At 44.5% G+C, this 19,634-nt stretch overlaps 1 protein-coding gene across 3 annotated transcripts in view; it reads right to left on the bottom strand.

Annotated features, from left to right (window-relative positions):
- pla2g4ab (phospholipase A2, group IVAb (cytosolic, calcium-dependent)) overlaps positions 1 to 19,634 on the bottom strand; it is a 58,823-nt gene that overhangs the window by 25,257 nt on the left and 13,932 nt on the right. For all 3 annotated transcript variants that reach the window (XM_042322448.1, XM_042322449.1, XM_042322450.1), the window contains exons 7-12: positions 10,781 to 10,925; positions 9,297 to 9,433; positions 6,958 to 7,180; positions 6,752 to 6,866; positions 4,038 to 4,175; positions 3,818 to 3,907 (exon numbers count right to left, since the gene is read on the bottom strand). In XM_042322448.1, coding sequence (XP_042178382.1) covers positions 3,818 to 3,907; positions 4,038 to 4,175; positions 6,752 to 6,866; positions 6,958 to 7,180; positions 9,297 to 9,433; positions 10,781 to 10,925 — 848 coding nt within the window. The remainder of the gene's footprint in view (positions 1 to 3,817; positions 3,908 to 4,037; positions 4,176 to 6,751; positions 6,867 to 6,957; positions 7,181 to 9,296; positions 9,434 to 10,780; positions 10,926 to 19,634) is intronic.

A 19,634-nucleotide genomic window follows, 5' to 3' on the forward strand; every position in this document is an offset into this window, starting at 1 on the left:
AGGCGATGAATGGGAGACCACTATCACTTTTTACGAGTATCTCATAATGCCCTTTGGACTATCTAATGCTCCTTCAGTCTTCCAGACCTTCATCAACGAAGTGTTTCGGGACATGCTGGGATGGGGCGTAGTAAGTGTTTATTGAAGACTCATCTCTTCAGTAGGTCATATGATTGAGTGTAGTCTGGCCCAGGAGTGTGAAGGTGAACGGAATGGCACTGGAGCGACGAATCACTCTTGCTGTCTCTGCCTGGCCGGTTCCCTTCTCTCCACTGGGATTCTCTGCCTCTAACCCTATTACGGGGGCTGACCCACTGGCTTACTGGTGCTCTTCCATGCCGTCCCTAGGAGGGGGGTGTCATTTGAGTGGGTTGAGTCACTGACGTGATCTTCCTGTTTGACGCCCCCCCTTGGGTTTGTGATGTGGGGGAGATCTTTGTGGGCTATACTCAGCCTAGTCTCAGGGTAGTAAGTTGGTGGTTTGAAGAAATCCCTCTAGTGGTGTGGGGTCTGTGCTTTGGCAAAGTGGATGGGGTCATATCCTGCCTGGTTGGCCATTCCCGGGGGTATATTTGGACGGGGCCACAGTGTCTCCCGACCCCTCCCGTCTCAGCCTCCAGTATTTATACTGCAATAGTTTATGTGTCGGGGGGCTAGGGTCAGTCTGTTATATCTGGAGTATTTCTCCTGTCTTATCTGGTGTCCTGTGTGAATTTAAGTATGCTCCCTCTAATTCTCTCTCTCTCCCTCTCCTACCTGAGGACCTAGGCCCTGGAACCTTGCCTCGGGAATACCTGGCCTGATGACTCCTTGCTGTCCCCAGTCCCCCAGGTCGTGCTGCTGCTCCAGTTTCAATTGTTCTGCCTGCGGCTATGGAACCCTGACCTGTTCAGCGGATGTGCTACCTTGTCCCGGACCTGCTGTTTTCGACTCTCTCTCTCTCTACCGCACCTGCTGTCTCTAACTCTGAATGCTCGGCTATGAAAAGCCAACTGACATTTACTCCTGAGGTGCTGACCTGTTGCACACTCTACAACCACTGTGATTATTATTATTATTTTATGCTGCTGGTCATCTATGAACGTTTGAACATCTTAGCCATGTACTGTTATAATCTCAACCCGGCACTGCCAGAAGAGGACTGGCCACCCCTCAGAGCCTGGTTTCTTCCTAGGTTCCTGGCTTTCTAGGGAGTTTTTCCTGAAGCCACCGTGCTTCTACATATGCATTGCTTGCTGTTTGGGGTTTTAGGTTGGGTTTCTGTATAGCACTTTGTGACATCGGCTGATGTAAAAAGGGCTTTATAAATACATTTGATTGATTGATTGATTTTATGCTGTTTTGTTAAGATCTCCCTTCAATGGAACTAAGGGGTCTAGCCCGAACCGTGAACAACAGCCCCAGACGATTATTCCTTCTCCACCAAACTGCATTGGGGCAGGTAGCTTTCTCCTGGCATCCGCAAAACCCAGATTAATCGTCCGTCGGACTGACAGATGGTGAAGTGTGATTCATCACTCAGGAGAACGTTTTTCCACTGCTCCAGAGTCCATTGGCGGCGAGCTTTACACCACTACAGCCGACACATTTGGTGATATAGGCTTGTGCGCAGCTGCTCGGCCATGGAAATCCATTTCATGAAGCTCCCAATGAACAGTTCATGCGCTGACGTTGCTTCCAGAGGAAGTTTGACTTGGTAGTGAGTGTTGCAACCGAGGACAGACGATTTTTAAGGGCAACGCACTTCAGAACTTGGTGGTCCCGTTTTGTGAGCTTGTGTGACCTACCACGGCACGGCTGAGCTGTTGTTGCTCCGAGACGTTTCTACTTCACAATAACAGCACTTACAGTTGACCGGGGCAGCTCTAGCAGGGCAGAAATTTGACGAACTGACTTGTTGGAAAGGTGGAATCCTATGATGGTGCCACGTTGAAAGTCAATGAGCTCTTCAGAAAGGCCATTCTACTGCCAATGTTGGTCTATGGAGATTGCATGGCTGTGTGCTCGATTTTATACACCGGTCAGCGAAGGGTGTGGCTGAAATAGCCGAATCCACTAATTTGAAGGGGTGTCCACATACTGTACTGTTGTATAGTGTATATTGTGCCCAAGAAACTAATACAGTATGTAACCATGTAAATACATGTTTATTATAAAGAGTGCTGATACAAATACCTGTAATTGAAATTAAAATGTTATTTGTGGAATGTTATGTTTCGACATCATGTAAAAGCACTATTTTCCTATTGAGATGCATTACATTGAATCTTTTTAAGAGCGTCAAGTGCAAGTCATCTGTCATTCATTAATTGCTATGCTCCTGTCCCTTCCTTTCTGTGCCCCCAAATGTTAGGATATGCAGGTAAAGTTACCAGGTTGTTAGCTAGCTAGCCAATGAGGTAACATGACCGAACAAAGTGTAAACGACGTCGATGGCGCAAGTAGTTTTGTAGAACGGCCCACCACATGATTTCTGAATGTAAAATGCCCCCAACCCCAAAAACTGTGACAGGAAGAAGAAAAAGTTGTGCCGATAATATGGGTCGGATCTTTTGAACTGTTTGGGCTAGAAACAAGCAGTGTTCGCTGTATTAATGGTGCAAGCATGACGCTAATGAATCTGTCACTCGGAAAACAACAGCACAGCAAAGCCTTATCATGACAACAATTATTAAATACATCAAATCTCAACTCCAGAGGCCTCATTTATCAAAGGTGCGTGCACACAAAAGAAGACAGTTTCCCCGCAAAGGTTGGTATTTCTAAACTTCACGGGAAAGTGTGCGTATCTCCACGCAAATCTCAGACCATGAGTATGAATAACTTCGAGTGGTTGATCTACTGCATTGCATTTTGGGGAAAATGTAGGTGTTTATATTATATTACATTTGAGTCATTTAGCAGACGCTTTTATCCAGAGCACCTTGCAGTAGTGAGTGCATACATTTTTCATACTGGTCCCCCGTGGGAATCGAACCCCATGACCCTGGCGTTGTAAGCGTCATGCTCTACCAACTGAGGCTAATAAAAACATTAAAAGGTAGGCCTATTGATAAAACAGATCCACTTGCCGTTCGTAAGAAGATCACATAGCAGCATGCTGTCAAATATATTTATTTTACTTTTATTATAAATGCCTAAATTATAATCATATTAAACGGCATGTCTCTCCTTTTCTGATGTGACTGGTTTACAGAACAAATATTAGGCTGTAGGTAGGATTCACTTTTAAATTGTTCGATAGACAATCAATCTTGCAAAACGCACGACCAGTGTTTGGCACACACTGTAGGCTATAGTCACTACAAAAGATTGAAACATTCTGCCCACATTTCTACAGAAATGTGATAAAATTTGCTGCCCTTGTGCTTTCTTAGAAACTGTCATGGCCCAGTTCCAACATCTCCACATCATACAGAAAATGAGGGTGTTCTTGTTATTATAAAAGGTGAATGGAGGGTGTTTTTCAGGCGGGATTGTAACGCTTGTTTACGAGAGCAGAAATATAGTATGGCTCTGATTTATCAATGAAAACATGTTTACGTATATATGTTGTATGAAACACTTTGATAATTCCCAATCATTACACACACAAATCCTAGAATCTCCAAGTACTCCAGAATGAGGCCCCATGTGGTATTAATTCATTGTATTGGTCCCACTTACAGCCCTGGGTGTACGTGATGTATTAACTGTGGAGGAGACCAGGATGTGGTACTATATCTACATGGGATGCATGACTTCATTGGGGTCAGGGTTCAGACAAGAGGTTGGGGTTAGGACTGGAGTTAAAAGGGAAGTGTGTGTGGTTTCTTACCAAGCTCTTCCTCCATGGTGCTCCCCCCGACTGTGTCTTTCACCCCCAGAACTCTGTTGAAGAGAATGGAGAAGGCACTGCCCCACACCCCTAGAGAGAGAAGCCACAACATCAATATAATGTAATGAATCATGAATGTCATGTTTGACCATTTATCATTGAATTAATCTCTTGAGTAAGTGCCATGAGGAAGTGCCAGGGATATTCTGTGTTTTCCTACCCATAAGGAAATGTAGTGGGTTCTCCTCATACCGCTTCACAGCGGTTCCCATGAAGAATTTGCTTCCAAAAAGGTCAGGGGTCATGAACGTTCCGTACTTTGCCATTCCAATCTCATATGGGCTGAACTCCACCCAGTCTGTGAAAAAAACAACAGCATCCATTAATCAAAATCCAAACAGTGTATGTATGTCACTAACTAATGCTTTCATTAGGAGAGCACACGGTAAGTACAATGTCATTGGGAAAATGTGTACGGCTTTTCACAAGTCTGCAGTAAATATGCATTTATATGTGTATGTTATGGAAAGAGGGTAACCCAGGTTTACAGTAACAGTACAAGCCAGGCATATCCTACATGACTACTTTAGTGACACAACAACACCCACACATACTTTAACAATGTTTACATACTGCTTTACTCATCTCATATGTATATACTGTATTCTATTCTACTGGATTATAGTCTATGCCACTCCGACATTGCCGTCCTAATATTTATATATTTCTTAAATCCATTATTTTACGTTTAGATTTGTGTATTGTTGTGAATTGTTAGATACTACTGCACTGTTGGAGCTGGGAAAACAAGCATTTCATTACACCCGCAATAACATCTGCTAAATATGTGCATGTGACCAATACAATTTGATTTGACATACAATACTATTAGGCACAACACAACACACTGTTTCACACATTATACGTTTGAGTTCCTTAGAACAACAATTACCTTTCAGCCTATCCTTGGAATTGGAGTAGGGAGGATAAGGTTACCACTGTGTGTTAGGTGGCATTATTTCAGCCTATCCTTGGAATTGGAGTAGGGAGGATAAGGTTACCACTGTGTGTTAGGTGGCATTATTTCAGCCTATCCTTGGAATTGGAGTAGGGAGGATAAGGTTACCACTGTGTGTTAGGTGGCATTATTTCAGCCTATCCTTGGAATTGGAGTAGGGAGGATAAGGTTACCACTGTGTGTTAGGTGGCATTATTTCAGCCTATCCTTGGAATTGGAGTAGGGAGGATAAGGTTACCACTGTGTGTTAGGTGGCATTATTTCAGCCTTTCTCTAGAATGTGTGTGAAGGTATTTCCTTGTTACACCAGTGTTAAGAGGTGGGGGATTTACAGATAAAAGGAGTACCTGACTAACTGAAGTAAAATTCTATTCCAGTTCATCTGCAAAATTGTCACACCCTGATCTGTTTCACCCATCTTGTGCTTGTCTCCACCACCCACTAGGTGTCTCCCATTTATCTCCATTATCTCCTGTATATTTATACCTGCGTTTTCTGTTTGTCTGTTGCCAGTTCGTCCCGTCAAGTTCTACCAGCGTGTCCCCGTGTTTCCTGTGCTCTAGTTTTTGTTTTTCTTAGTCTTCCCAGTTCTGACCTTTCTGTCTGTCTTGACCCTGCCTGCCGTCCTGCACCTGCCTGACTCTGATTTGGATTTTGACCCTTTGCCTGCCTTGACCTACCGATTGCCTGCCCCATGTTCTGTAATAAACTCTGAGACCCGTACTATCCGCCTCCTGTGTCTGCATCTGGGTCTTTGCCTGAGTCCTGAAAATAATACACTATCGGCCAAGTTATGGGTCACAGTTCCCATAAGTCAACCTAACAGGGGACAGGTTGGCCCGAAGAACTGTTTTGAGGTCAGTTTTGGGAACGAGAACTGATCCTCGATCAGCGCTTGGGGGCATACCATAACCACATTGACCCCTACCTAACATTGCCCTCCCATGTTGTACTACTAAACCTACACATTGTTGTGTACACGTTCCTTCTCACACATCAGTATTACATCTACAACTACAGGAATGGATATCAGCCCACCATGACACATCAGTTGGTGGTAAACCAGAGACATGCATTGAGAGAGAAGGCCCAGTTTTTAGAACGGGTGCCATGTTAGCGCCTTTCTTCTCCAACTACTGGTGTAACAATAGGACAGAACCTCCGACAGTTCCCTCTGAAATTAACCCGCTGTCAACAAGCAGAACAACGTATTAAATTGATTACAATGTGTATCCAAGTCTGTACGGTGTTGTGGTGTCAACAAATTGCATATTGGCTTACACTGGACATCTTCATTGGTTTTAGAAAACTATCCGAAATAAACAGCGCAGTGTGGAAGCGTCAATTATCACTTAGCAACGGCTACGGAGGAGAAAATGGCGCTATCGGAACGTTCAGACAGAAACCGCATTGGCCCAACTCTCTGTATATATACGACTGTGGTAAAGTAGTGATGCTACAAGGAAATGCAGTGTACGGAAATTTGAATGTGGGAGATAGGATCTCTGGTGACATATTATGCAAAACTGAATACACATACTCATTCTACTAGAGACACACACACACGCACACACACACACACACACACACACACACACACACACACACACACACACACACACACACACACACACACACACACACACACACACACACACACACACACACACACACACACACACACACACACACACACACACACACACACACACACACACACAGCCCAAATAGGCTCATTCAGAACTTGGACCATCCATTCAAACTACGTGACCAGCACTGCGAACACACAACCACACTACGTGCATGAACTCTTCACAGAAATGCTACGCTTTGTTGAACAACTGTGGGGAGCCTTGGAGCCACACTGGGCTTGTGGTCTACTGTAATACACACAAAGCGCATACACACTCACTGACCTGCAAACATGAGCTCGGATACGTCCGGTTTGACGTGCAGACAGGTGAACAGAGGGAGGGGACACTGGGCCTCGTTTACCTTCTCATGCAACTCACTCAGCTTTGTGTCCATTCTCTGATGAAAACAGAGAAACACTTTTGGAGTCAGGACCTCTTGAAGACGGAGAGAGAGAAACAATGAAAACAGATGAATGCGGTCCTCTCACCGCAGGAATGAGTGTCTCTCCGATGAGCATGCCGAAGATGTCTGTGAAGGTGACGGGCTGTCCGTTTGCCTTCTTGCTCCACAGAGCCTGGATGTAGTTGGTGATATGCTGGGGCAGCAGCAGTCTCAGAGGGTTACTGCTCACACTCTTCATCAGCTCTGCATTGATCTCCTTGGGCCCCTTAGAGGGGAACTCTGGGTGGGAGAACAGGGTTGACATGTACCTGGGGGAGATAGGGAGGGAGGGAGAGAGTGAGTGAGGGAGGAGGGAGATAGTGAGGGAGAGATAGAGGAGGGAGGGGTAGAGGGAGGGAAAGATAGAGGGAGGGAGCGATAGAGGGAAGGAGAGAGAGAGCAAGAGAGGAGGGAGAGTGATAGAGGGAGAGAGAGAGGGAGAGAGAGAGAGATAGAGGGAGGGAGAGGTAGAGGAAGGGAGAGGTAGAGGAGGAAGAGGGAGAGGGAGAGAGAGGGAGGGAGAGATAGAGGGAGGAAGAGGTAGGGAGAGGTAGAGGGCAGGAGAGGTAGAAGAGGAAGAGGGAGGTAGAGGGAAGGAGAGGTAGAGGGAGAGAGAGGTAGAGGGAGGGAGAGAGAGGGAGAGGAAGAGGGAGGGAGAGGTACAGGGGAGGGAGAGATAGAGGGAGGGAGAGGTAGAGGAGGAAGAGGGAGGGAGGGAGAGAGATGGAGGGAGATAGAGAGGGAGAGATAGAGGGAGGAAGAGGTAGAGGGAGGGAGAGGTAGAGGGAGGAAGAGGGAAGAGGAAGAGGTACAGGGAGGGAGAGATAGAGGGAGGGAGAGGTAGAGGAGGAAGAGGGAGGGAGGGAGAGAGATGGAGGGAGATAGAGAGGGAGAGATAGAGGGAGGAAGAGGTAGAAGGAGGGAGGGGTAGAGGGAGGGAGAGAGGGAGGGAAAGATAGAGGGAGGGAGCGATAGAGGGAAGGAGAGAGATTGAGCAAGAGAGGAGGGAGAGAGATAGAGGGAGAGAGAGAGGGAGAGAGAGATAGAGGGAGGGAGAGGTAGAGGAAGGGAGAGGTAGAGGAGGAAGAGGGAGAGGGAGAGAGAGGGAGGGAGAGATAGAGGGAGGAAGAGGTAGGGAGAGGTAGAGGGAGGGAGAGGTAGAAGAGGAAGAGGGAGGTAGAGGGAAGGAGAGGTAGAGGGAGAGAGAGGTAGAGGGAGGGAGAGAGAGGGAGAGGAAGAGGGAGGGAGAGGTACAGGGAGGGAGAGATAGAGGGAGGGAGAGGTAGAGGGAGAGAGATAGAGGGAGGAAGAGGTAGAGGGAGGGAGAGGTAGAGGGAGGGAGAGGTAGAAGAGGAAGAGGGAGGTAGAGGGAAGGAGAGGTAGAGGCAGAGAGAGGTAGAGGGAGGGAGGGAGAGAGAGGGAGAGGAAGAGGGAGGGAGAGGTAGAGGAGGAAGAGGGAGGGAGAGAGTGAGTGAATGTGGGAGGGAGTGAGGGAGATAGGGGGAGGGAGGGAGACAGAGGGAGGGAGATAGAGAGATAGAGGGACAGAGATAAAGGGACGAGATAGGGAGGGAGACAGAGGGAGGGAGATAGAGAGATTGAGGGACAGAGATAAAGGGACGAGATAGGGAGGGAGACAGAGGGAGGAAGACAGAGATAGAGGGACAGAGATAAAGGGATGAGATAGGGAGGGAGACAGAGGGAGGGAGATAGAGGGACAGAGATAGAGGGACAGAGATAGAGGGACAGAGATAGGGAGGGAGGGAGAAAAATAGTGATGCAGCAAAACAAACATGGAGATCACTATATAAAAACACTGGGCAAACATTGATACAGAGGTAGATACTGTAGGAGGAGAGGAGTGGGAGGTAGGACAGCAGTGGAAGGGAGATGTTTTATTTATTTTATTGTATCTTAGCAAGTCAGTTAAGTACATATTCTTATTTTCAATGATGGCCTAGGAACAGTGGATTAACTGCCTTGTTCAGGGGCAGTAACCTTTCGGTTACTAGTCCAATGCTCTAACCACTAGGTTAGCTGCCGCCCCATGGAGGAGAGGAGAGGAGTGAGAGGGAGGGAGGAGTGGAGTGGGAGGAGAGGAGTGGGAGGGAGGGAGGGAGGGAGGGAGGGAGGAGAGGAGGAGTGGGAGGAGAGGAGGGAGGGAGGGAGGGAGGGGAGGGAGGGAGGGAGGGAGGGAGGGAGGGAGGGAGGGAGGGAGGGAGGGAGGGAGGGGGAGGAGGAGTGGGAGGAGAGGAGTGGGGGAGGGAGTGGGAGGGAGGGAGTGGGAGGAGTGGAGTGGGAGGAGAGGAGTGGGAGGAGAGGAGTGGGAGGGAGGGAGGGTTTGTGAAAGAGAGCATGGTATAAACAGATGAAAAGATGACTGACCATGTGGATCCAGAGAGGCCAGCGATGTAGGTGGCACAGTCCAGGACCCCAGACTCATACAGGGCCTTCATCACCCCAGAGAACCCCACCATGGCCCTGAAGCCTCCCCCTGAACCCACTATGGCTATCACCGGCACCTGCACAGACAGACACATGCAGGAAGAGATAGGAATGGATTTTACAATAAAATGTATACCCTGTCATAACATGACTCCTTGAGACTCATAGCAGAACGGTCAGAAACCCCTACTTCCTTATGTTACTTCCCTCATTCTGTCTTATGATTGTTATTGTATCACTCTACCTCCATGTACTGGATTTCCTGGGTATCTTTCCAACTCTGCACTGGCTTCTCTGATCTGGAGCCACAGTCATATCCGTAGACAATTCCAACAAATATTCAGACCACGCTGACACAACAACTGCACAGGATTCATCATGGTGTGTGTAATGTACCACAGCATGTGTTTTAAAGGCAGTGTATGGTGTGTGTGAGACAGTGTGAGTTGTTGGCCTATGCCCTCTCACCCTGGCTGTGCCCCTACCCAGTCATGGCTGTGCCCCTACCCAGTCATGTGAAATCTATCGATTAGGGCCAAATTAATACATTTCAATTGACTGATTTCCTCATATGAACTGTAACCCAGTAACATTTTTGAAATTGCTGCATGTTGCATTTATATTTTTGCTCAGTATACATAGTTTTAGACGTTCTGGAGCCTGGAGTGTTTTTTTTTACTTTGTTTTTTCACTCAAACCTCCCGCAGGCCAGATTGAATGGCCTCCTCTGTTCTAGACAGTAGTATTTACTAGCCCCAGTGGGAATGCAGTGTGGCAGCTCAACAGCTCTGCAACACTACTGTTATGTGGTGGGTTATTATCTCATCATGGCTGGTAGCTTCCGGACCATGTGAGGACACAGGCAGGCAGGAAGGGCCTACAGTAGCTGGCCAGAGGTGAGGGTACACACTACAATCAGGAACACAAGGCCAAAACCAGTCACAGAAACACAGCCCAGTCCAACCAGGGGAGGAATGCAGAACTCAGAAGCTGAACAGGCCCTGAGAGCTCTCGGTCTAAGAGGAAGTTAGCGGCGACAAAGTGATCACAATACTAACAGATCCAAATGTGTGAATGTGGTGCATGTGTATATACAGCATATAAAAAAGGGTGTTGTTTGCTAATATCAGATCTTGTCTATGACCTTGACCACTCTGCTAAGCAATACTGCAGGGTAAGCCCACTTTCTATGGCAATATATGTTTATTTAGCCCATGTCTATTATATTGCCATGCCATTTTGGTTACCATTCTATGATGCATTAAACCTACAATGCACCCTAATAAATGAGGTGTTACATGTCAAACACTGCATTTGAATCTAAGACCAAAATTATAAAAAATAACTAATAAAATGACACTGTGGCTGTGGCTGGACGTAGGCCGCTCTTGGAGCCTGGGCCCACAGTACTCGGGCATGCCCACCTCCTGAGGGGTGCTGGGGAGGAAGCGAGGCTTCTCCATGTCTAGCAGCTTCTTGATGCCCAACGTCACCTTCTCTCTGCGGGCCTGTCTGAACAGTTTCTCCTTGTCACACAGGGCCAGGCTGAACCGCAGGTCCAAGTTAGTACTGTAGACAAAGACGCACAACAGATAAAACAACGACAGAGATATTTCACTGGATGTAGAAATATTAAAATTGCGTTGTTAAGGAGTGCAAAGGTGAATTGAGTTATTGCACATGCGCATTTTACAGAGTAGGCGTTCCCTAACGGAAATATGGAGATGTTGGGGTGGCAGGTAGCCTTGTGGTTAGAGTGTTGGGCTAGTAACCGAAAGGTTGCTAGATTGAATCGCTGAGCTGACAAGGTAAAAATCTGTTGTTCTCCCCCTGTAAAAAGGCAGTTAACCCACTGTTCCTATGCCATCATTGTAAATAAGAATTTGTTCTTAACTGACTTGCCTAGTTATTATGTAAAGATGGAACGGGCCAATAGGAACTAAGTAGCTCATGCTTGGCTCTGCCCACCTCCTTGCTTGTTCTGCCCACTATGACTCATCTGTTCCCATTGGAAATGACAGGCTATCTTGCTTTGGTTATAAAAAATAATATTTGCCTTAACCCTGCATATTGGTATCATAAGACATGTTTATCAAATAAATATCTTTGAAGAATCATATCTGACAAATGGAATAATGTATTATCAATTTCGATTGTTGTTCAATTTCGAGTGCTCAGTTGAACATGTGTCACTAGGACATTATTTACAGGACACCTGGAGATTATTATCCCAAGTTTTTTTCTCCAAGCAAGAAAAGCTATTCAAGATTTGACTAAATGTATATTTCAAAAAAATGCATTCAACAATTTTCAACAATTTACTGGATTAAAAAATGTTTAGTGATATCTATCCCAGAAACCCTAGACCCACTCCAATTTGCATACCACCCAAACAGATCCACAGATGATGCAATCTCTATTGCACTCCACACTGCCCTTTCCCACCTGGACAAAAGGAACACCTATATGAGAATGCTGTTCATTGACTACAGCTCAGTGTTCAACACCATAGTACCCTCAAAGCTCATCACCAAGTTAAGGAACCTGGGACTAAACACCTCCCTCTGCAACTGGATCCTGGACTTCCTGACAGGCCACCCCCAGGTGGTGAGGGTAGGTAGCAACACATCTGCCACGCTGATCCTCAACACTGGAGCTCCCCAGGGGTGCGTGCTCAGTCCCCTCCTGTACTCCCTGATCACCCACGACTGCATGGCCAGGCACGACTCCAACACCATCATTAAGTTTGATGACGACACAACAGTGGTAGGCCTGATCACTGACAATGACGAGACAGCCTATAGGGAGGAGGTCAGAGACCTGGCTGGGTGGTGCCAGAATAACAACCCATCCCTCAACGTAACCAAGATTAAGGAGATGATTGTGGACTACAGGAAAAGGAGCACCGAGCACGTCCCCATTCCCATCGACGGGGCTGTAGTGGAGCAGGTTGAGACTTCAAATTCCTTGGTGTCCACATCAACAACAAACTAGATTGGTCCAAACACACCAAGACAGTCGTGAAGAGGGCACGACAAAGCCTATTCCCCCTCAGGAAACTAACAAAAATTTGGCATGGGTCCTGAGATCCTCAAAAGGTTCTACAGCTGCAACATCGAGAGCATCCTGACCGGTTGCATCACTGCCTGGTACGGCAATTGCTCAGCCTCCAACCGCAAGGCACTTCAGAAGGTAGTGCATATGGCCCAGTACATCACTGGGGCAAAGCTGCCTGCCATCCAGGACCTCTACACCAGGCGGTGTCAGAGGAAGGCCCTAAAAATTGCCAAAGACCCCAGCCACCCCAGTCATAGACTGTTCTCTCTACTACCACATGGCAAGCAGTACTGGAGTGCCAAGTCTAGGACAAAAAGGACCTCAACTGTTTTTACCCCCAAGCCAAAAGACTCCTGAACAGGTAACCAAATGGTTACCCGGACTATTTGCATTGTGTGCCTCCCCCATCCCCTCTTTTACTCTGCTGCTACTCTGTTTATGTTATATGCATAGTCACTTTAACTATACATTCATGTAAATACTACCTAAATTGGCCCGACCAACCAGTGCTCCCGCACATTGGCTAACCGGGCTATCTGCATTGTGTCCCACCACCCGCCATCCCCTCTTTTCACGCTTCTGCTACTCTCTGTTCATCATATATGCACACTATATATGCACATATATGCCCATATATGTTACTTTAACGATACCTACATGTACATACTACCTCAATCAGCCTGACTAACAGGTGTCTGTATATAGCCTTGCTACTCTTTTTTTCAAATGTCTTTTTACTATTGTTTTATTTCTTTACTTATCTACTCACACACACACATACCATTTTTTTTCTGGCACCATTGGTTAGAGCCTGTAAGTAAGCATTTCACGATAAGGTCTTCGGTGCACGTTACAAATAAACTTTGATTTGATTCTCTCATCCTCTGATATCATGTATAATTACACCAATAGAAAATTAACTTAGCAACAGAGTTTGGAGGATGAACAGAGCTCATCTTCTGGACCTGAAATGTTATAATATGTAATTGAAAAAATAAAAACCTTTACCATTACAAATGTTGACATAGAGGACAGAGAAAAGCTGACCTCTGATATAATTTGGGATGCCTTTAAGGCGTACATTAGGGTAATGATAATCTCATACTCTGCAAAAGTTAAATATGATTTAGAAATTGAAATGAAAGAAAAAAATCACTATCTTAAAAAAAAGTAAAGAAGAAAATAAAATGTCTGAACTTAAGCAGGAATACGATCTTTAACTTTGGAAGAGAGCCAACAAATACAGGTTAAACTCAAATAAAGCACATGACTTAATGGCTAATAAACCTGTTACATATCTCACAGCTCTCACAAAATGAATACATCCTAAATTAGTTATAATTTTCTAAATCTCCCGAGAGAGATACAAAAGCGGTAATTTATAATGAATAAAATGAATAGAATAAAAAAGGAATGTTTTACATCTTTCTAAGTCTGAGGGAGGTTTTAACCTTCCAGACTTGGAATTGTATCAACTTGCGACATATAGTTAAATGCACTAAAGAGGAAGCATGGGAACATATTGAAGATGCTCATGCTCATCCCCAGAATATTTTGATGTATCTATTTTCAAAGGATAGAGCTAAGAACATGAACAACTTCATAGTTAAGAACACTATACAAATATGGAAGAAAATGAAACATATTTTACAAGAACCAATATTACTTCCTAAAAACACAACCTTATGCAAAAATACTTGGATAGCTTTCAGAATTCACTAATAAATTGATCCACATGGAAAACTAAAGGCATAGAAACTGTAAATGACTTGGTAACAGGAAATACATTTATTTACATGACAGATTTAAAAAGTATTTTTTGACTGACCAACATAGAAACTGTTGTTTCAAATACTTGCAACTTAAAGTTACATATCACAAAATGTCAGAGCAACCTTGAGGGAATCTTAATTTGAGTCAGAAAATGACATTCATATGATTGGGAAGAGAACATATCCAACTGACAATCTCTTAGAATAAACATAAACTATTCGAACCAAGACTTAAAAATAACTGATGTTGGCACAAGATGGAGGGAAAGTTGGAGCATAACTAATGAAATGACAGTTAATGAAAATGTACACTAAATCCAGCATAAACTAATGTATAGAATGTATTGTACAAGAGATATAATTCATGAATTCTACAGCACAACGGCAGCGTATTGTCATAAGTGTAACTCTAACAATAACTCAATAATCAATGCTTTCTCGGAATGCTATAAAGTCCGGAAGTTGTGGGAGGAGCGAGAAAGTTGACTGTCAAATCAAATCAAACTTTATTTGTCACCATGAAATTCTTACTTACAAGCCCTTAACCAACAATGCAGTTCAAGAAAGAGTTAAGAAAGTATTTACCAAATAAACTAAAGTAAAAAATATATTAAAAAGTAACACAATAAAATAACAATAACGAGGTCATTTTGTACATGTAGGTAGGGGTAAAGTGACTGCGTAGATAATAAACAGCGAGTAGCAGCAGTGTAAAAACAAAGGGAGGGCGGGTATCAATGTAAAAAGTCTGGGTGGCCATTTGATTAATTGTTCAGCAGTCTTATGGCTTGGGGGTAAAAGCTGTTAAGGAGCCTTATGGTCCTAGACTTGGTGCTCCGCTTTGCCCCAGCAATGTACTGGGCTACATGCACTACCCTCTGTAGCGCCTTACGGTCAGATGCTGAGCACTTGCCGTACCAGGCGGTGATGCAACCGGTCAGGATGCCCTCGATGGTGCAGCTGTAGGGCTGGGCGATATGGTCAAAATATCATATCATGGCATTTTTTCACATTTTTGACGGTATGACGGTGTTATATGTTTTTGATGAATAAAAGTTCTAAATTTGCATTGTGAGTAGTGCGTGACCCTAGGGTGGCAACACATATATTATACATCATTTCAATGGGTCTTTCTCCATTCGGATTGTTTTACACAGTTCAATTCAAAATAATTTTCTGCATTTCCATCAATTTCTGCATTTCCTGCACTCATTTGAGATCATTTCCACACTGCCACGATATGGGCAGAAATACTAGGCCTTATTTTTAACCAAATGTTGCAATTACGATTTAGATCAAAACACTTGGGTGAACTTCTGGATACCGGTATATGGTCAAATACGGTATACCGCCCAGCCCTATGCAGCTGTAGAACTTTTTGAGAATCTGGGGACCCATGGCAAATCTTTTCAGTCTCCTGAGAGGGAAAAGGTGTTGTCGTGCCCTCTTCACGACTGTCTTGGTGTGTTTGGACCATGTTAGTTTGTTGGTGATGTGGACACCAAGGAACTTGAAACTCTCGACCTGCTACATTAGAGACCCGTCGATGTTAATGGGGGCCTGTTCGGCCCACCTTTTACTGTAGTCCACGATGAGCTCCTTTGTCTTGCTCACATTGAGGGAGAAGTTGGCACTCTCTGGCCTCCTCCCTATAGGCTGTCTCATCATTGTCGGTGATCAGGCCTATCACTGTTGTGTCGTCAGTAAACTTAATGATAGTGTTGGTGACATGTTTGGCCATGGGTGAACAGGGAGTACAGGAGGGGACTGAGCACGCACCCCGGAGGGGCCCCAGTGTTGAGGATCAGCGTGGCAGATGTGTTGCTACCTACCCTCATCACCTGTGTGCGGCACGTCATGAAGTACAGGATCCAGTTGCAGAGGGCGGTATTTGCAACCTTTGTCCTGCCGATGCATGGAAAATCCTGCCAGCTCTATATTATCCGCGTTGTCGTTCAGCCACGACTCGGTGAAACATAAGATATTACAGATTTTATTTCCCGTTGGTAGGATAGTCTTGATCATAGATCATCCATTTTGTTTTCCAATGATTGCACATTCGCCAATAGTATGGATGGTAGTGGAGGTTTACTCACTCGCCAACAAATTCTCAGAAGGCAGCCCGACCTATGCCCCTTTTTTCTCTGTCTTTTTTTCACGCAAATGACAGGGATTTGGGCCTGTTCCCGAGAAAGCAGTATATCCTTTGCGTTGGACTCGTTGAAGAAAAATCCAGGCGGGTGTTAAGAAGAGTGGTTTGGCGGGTCATGTTTCAGAGGACGCATGACTCAACCTTCGCCTCCTGAGCCCGATAGGGAGTTGCAGCAATGAGACAAGATCAACATTTGGGAGAACAAGGGGGTAAAATACAAAACAAAATACAAAAAAAATATATTTTTTAAAAAGGAAAAAGGCCTGTTTATGGGGTCAGAGATTTTCAGATGTGTGTTGTTGAGTGAAATGCAGTAAGATTAGTTTAGGAGACCTACAGTAATAACCTTAAACAAAAGCGCACAAAACATATTCACAGTTGAAACAATGACTGGTAAATGATCCAAGACCAGCTCAGTTAATCCCTACCATTGTGACAATGAGTTGTCATAATGCTGCATCAAATGTACATGATCTTAGGGGCATTGGCAAACACAATGTAAGTAATTTAATTAATGTACCCCTAATTGCACCAAATACATCTGTTTATCCTACAGCTATTGTAAGCAGTAATCATGAGCCTATAAACCAGAGTTACACTGTTGGCACTGAGGCGGTGTGCAATAGTAGGAAGACCACTTTATGCAGCTCACACTGCAGCTCCAATGTAAATAACATGAGTAAGTCTGAATCTGATAAGCTTCCCAGTAAAGCATTAAAAACAATCAAGCAACCCAGAAAAGTGCTAAAAATATCCCATATTAACATATGTAGCCTAAGAAACAAGGTCCATGAAGTCAATAACTTGCTTATAACAGATGACGTTCATTTTCTGACTATCTCTCAAACTCACTTAGATAATACCTTTGAGGATACAGTGGTAGCAATACATGGTTATAACATCTACCGAAAAGACAGAAATGCCAACAGAGGCGGAGTTGAGGTCTATATTTCTAACCACATTCCTGTAAAGCTTAGAGACGATCTAATGTTAAATACTGTTGAAGTAATATGACTACAGGTTCATCTGCCTCACCTAAAGCCCATTCTTGCGGGAAGCTGCCATAGACCACCAAGTGTTAACAGTCAGTATCTGGATAACGTGTGTGAAATGCTTGATAATGTACGTGATATCAACAGAGAAGTATATTTTCTGGGTGATTTAAATATTGACTGGCTCTCATCAAGCTGCCCACTCAGGAAAAAACTTCAAACTGTAACCAGTGCCTGCAACCTGGATCAGGTTGAAATGAAGAAATCATGTAACTAAATGAAAAGAAAAAGAAACTACACTATGAAACAAAGAGAAATTATATAAAGAATGATAGTAAAAAGCCTTTGGGGCACCTTATATGACATTTTTGGGAAAAAAGCCAACTCGGCTCCTTCATTCATTGAATCAGATGGCTCATTCATCACAAAGCCGACTGATATTGAAACCTACTTTAATTACTTTTTAATTGACGAGATAAGCAAACTTAGGGATGACATGTCAGCAACACACGCTGACACTACACATCCAAAGTAGTAAACTTCTGGAAAAAATTGTGTTTGACCAGATACAACACTATTTCACAGTTAACAAACTGACAACAGATTTTCAGCATGCTTATGGGGAAGGTCACTCAACAAGCACAGCACTTGCACAAATGACTGATGATTGGCTGAGAAAAATTGATGATACAATGATTGTGGGGGCTGTCTTGTTAGACTTCAGTGCAGCTTTTTACATTATCGATCATAGTCTGCTGCTGGAAAAATGTATGTGTTATGGCTTTACAGCCCCTGCTATAATGTGGATAAAGAGTTACCTGTCTAACAGATCACAGAGGATGATATTTAATGGAAGCCTCTCAAATATAATCCAGATAAAATGAGGAATTCGCCAGGGTAGCTGTTTAGGCCCCTTGCTTTTTTCTATTTTTACTAACGACATGCCACTGACTTTGAATAAAGCCAGAGTGTCTATGTTTGCGGATGACTCAACACTGTACACATCAGCTACTACAGCGACTGAAATGACTGCAACACTCAACAAAGAGCTGTAGTTAGTTTCAGAGAGGGTGGCAAGGAATAAGTCAGCCCTAAATATTTCTAAAACTAAAAGCATTGTATTTGGATCAAAACACTCACTAAACGTTAAACCTCAACTAAAACTTGTAATAAATAATGTGGAAATTGAGCAAGTGGAAATGACTAAACTGCTTGGAGCAACCCTAGATTGTAAACTGTCATGGTCAAAACTATTTATGCAGTAGTAGCTAAGATGGGGAGCAGCCTGTCTATAATAAAGCGATGCTCTGCCTTCTTAACAACACTACCAACAAGGCAGGTCCTACAGGCCCTAGTTTCTACCTTTTTAACAACACTATCAACAAGGCAGGTCCTACAGGCCCTAGTTTAGTCGCACCTTGACTAATGTTCAGTCGTGTGGTTAGGTGCCACAAAAAAGGACTAAGGAAAATTGCAATTGTTTCAGAACAGGACAGCATGGCTGGCCCTTGGATGTACACAGAGAGCTAATATTAATAATATGCATGTCAATGTCTCCTGGCTGAAAGTGGAAGAGAGATTGACTTCATCACTACTTTTATTTATGAGAAGTATTGACATGTTGAATGCACCGAGCTGTCTGTCTAAACTACTGGCACACAGCTCGGACACCCATGCATACCCCACAAGACATGCCACAAGAGGTCTCTTCACAGTCCCCAAGTCCAGAACAGATTATGGGAGGCACACAGTACTACATAGAACCATGACGACATGGAACTCTATTCCACATCAAGTAACTGACGCAATAAAACACCAGCGGGGACTGTGAAGCAACACAAACATTGGCACAGACACATGCATACACAGACACACACAGACAGACACACAGACACACACAGACACATGCATACACAGACACACACAGACACACACACACATACACATGCATACACAGACACACACACACACAGACACAGACACACACAGACACATGCATGCACAGACACACACACACACACACACACACACACACACACACACACACACACACACACACACACACACAGACAGACAGACAGACAGACAGACAGACAGACAGACAGACAGACAGACAGACAGGCAGACAGACAGGCAGGCAGGCAGCAGACAGACAGACAGACAGACAGACAGACAGACAGACAGACAGACAGACAGACAGACAGACAGACAGACAGACAGACAGACAGACAGGCAGGCAGACAGACAGACAGACAGACAGACAGACAGACAGACAGACAGACAGACAGACAGACAGACAGACAGA

This window comes from Oncorhynchus tshawytscha, linkage group LG05 (genome assembly GCF_018296145.1).
Source record: "Oncorhynchus tshawytscha isolate Ot180627B linkage group LG05, Otsh_v2.0, whole genome shotgun sequence".
NCBI lineage: Eukaryota > Metazoa > Chordata > Actinopteri > Salmoniformes > Salmonidae > Oncorhynchus > Oncorhynchus tshawytscha.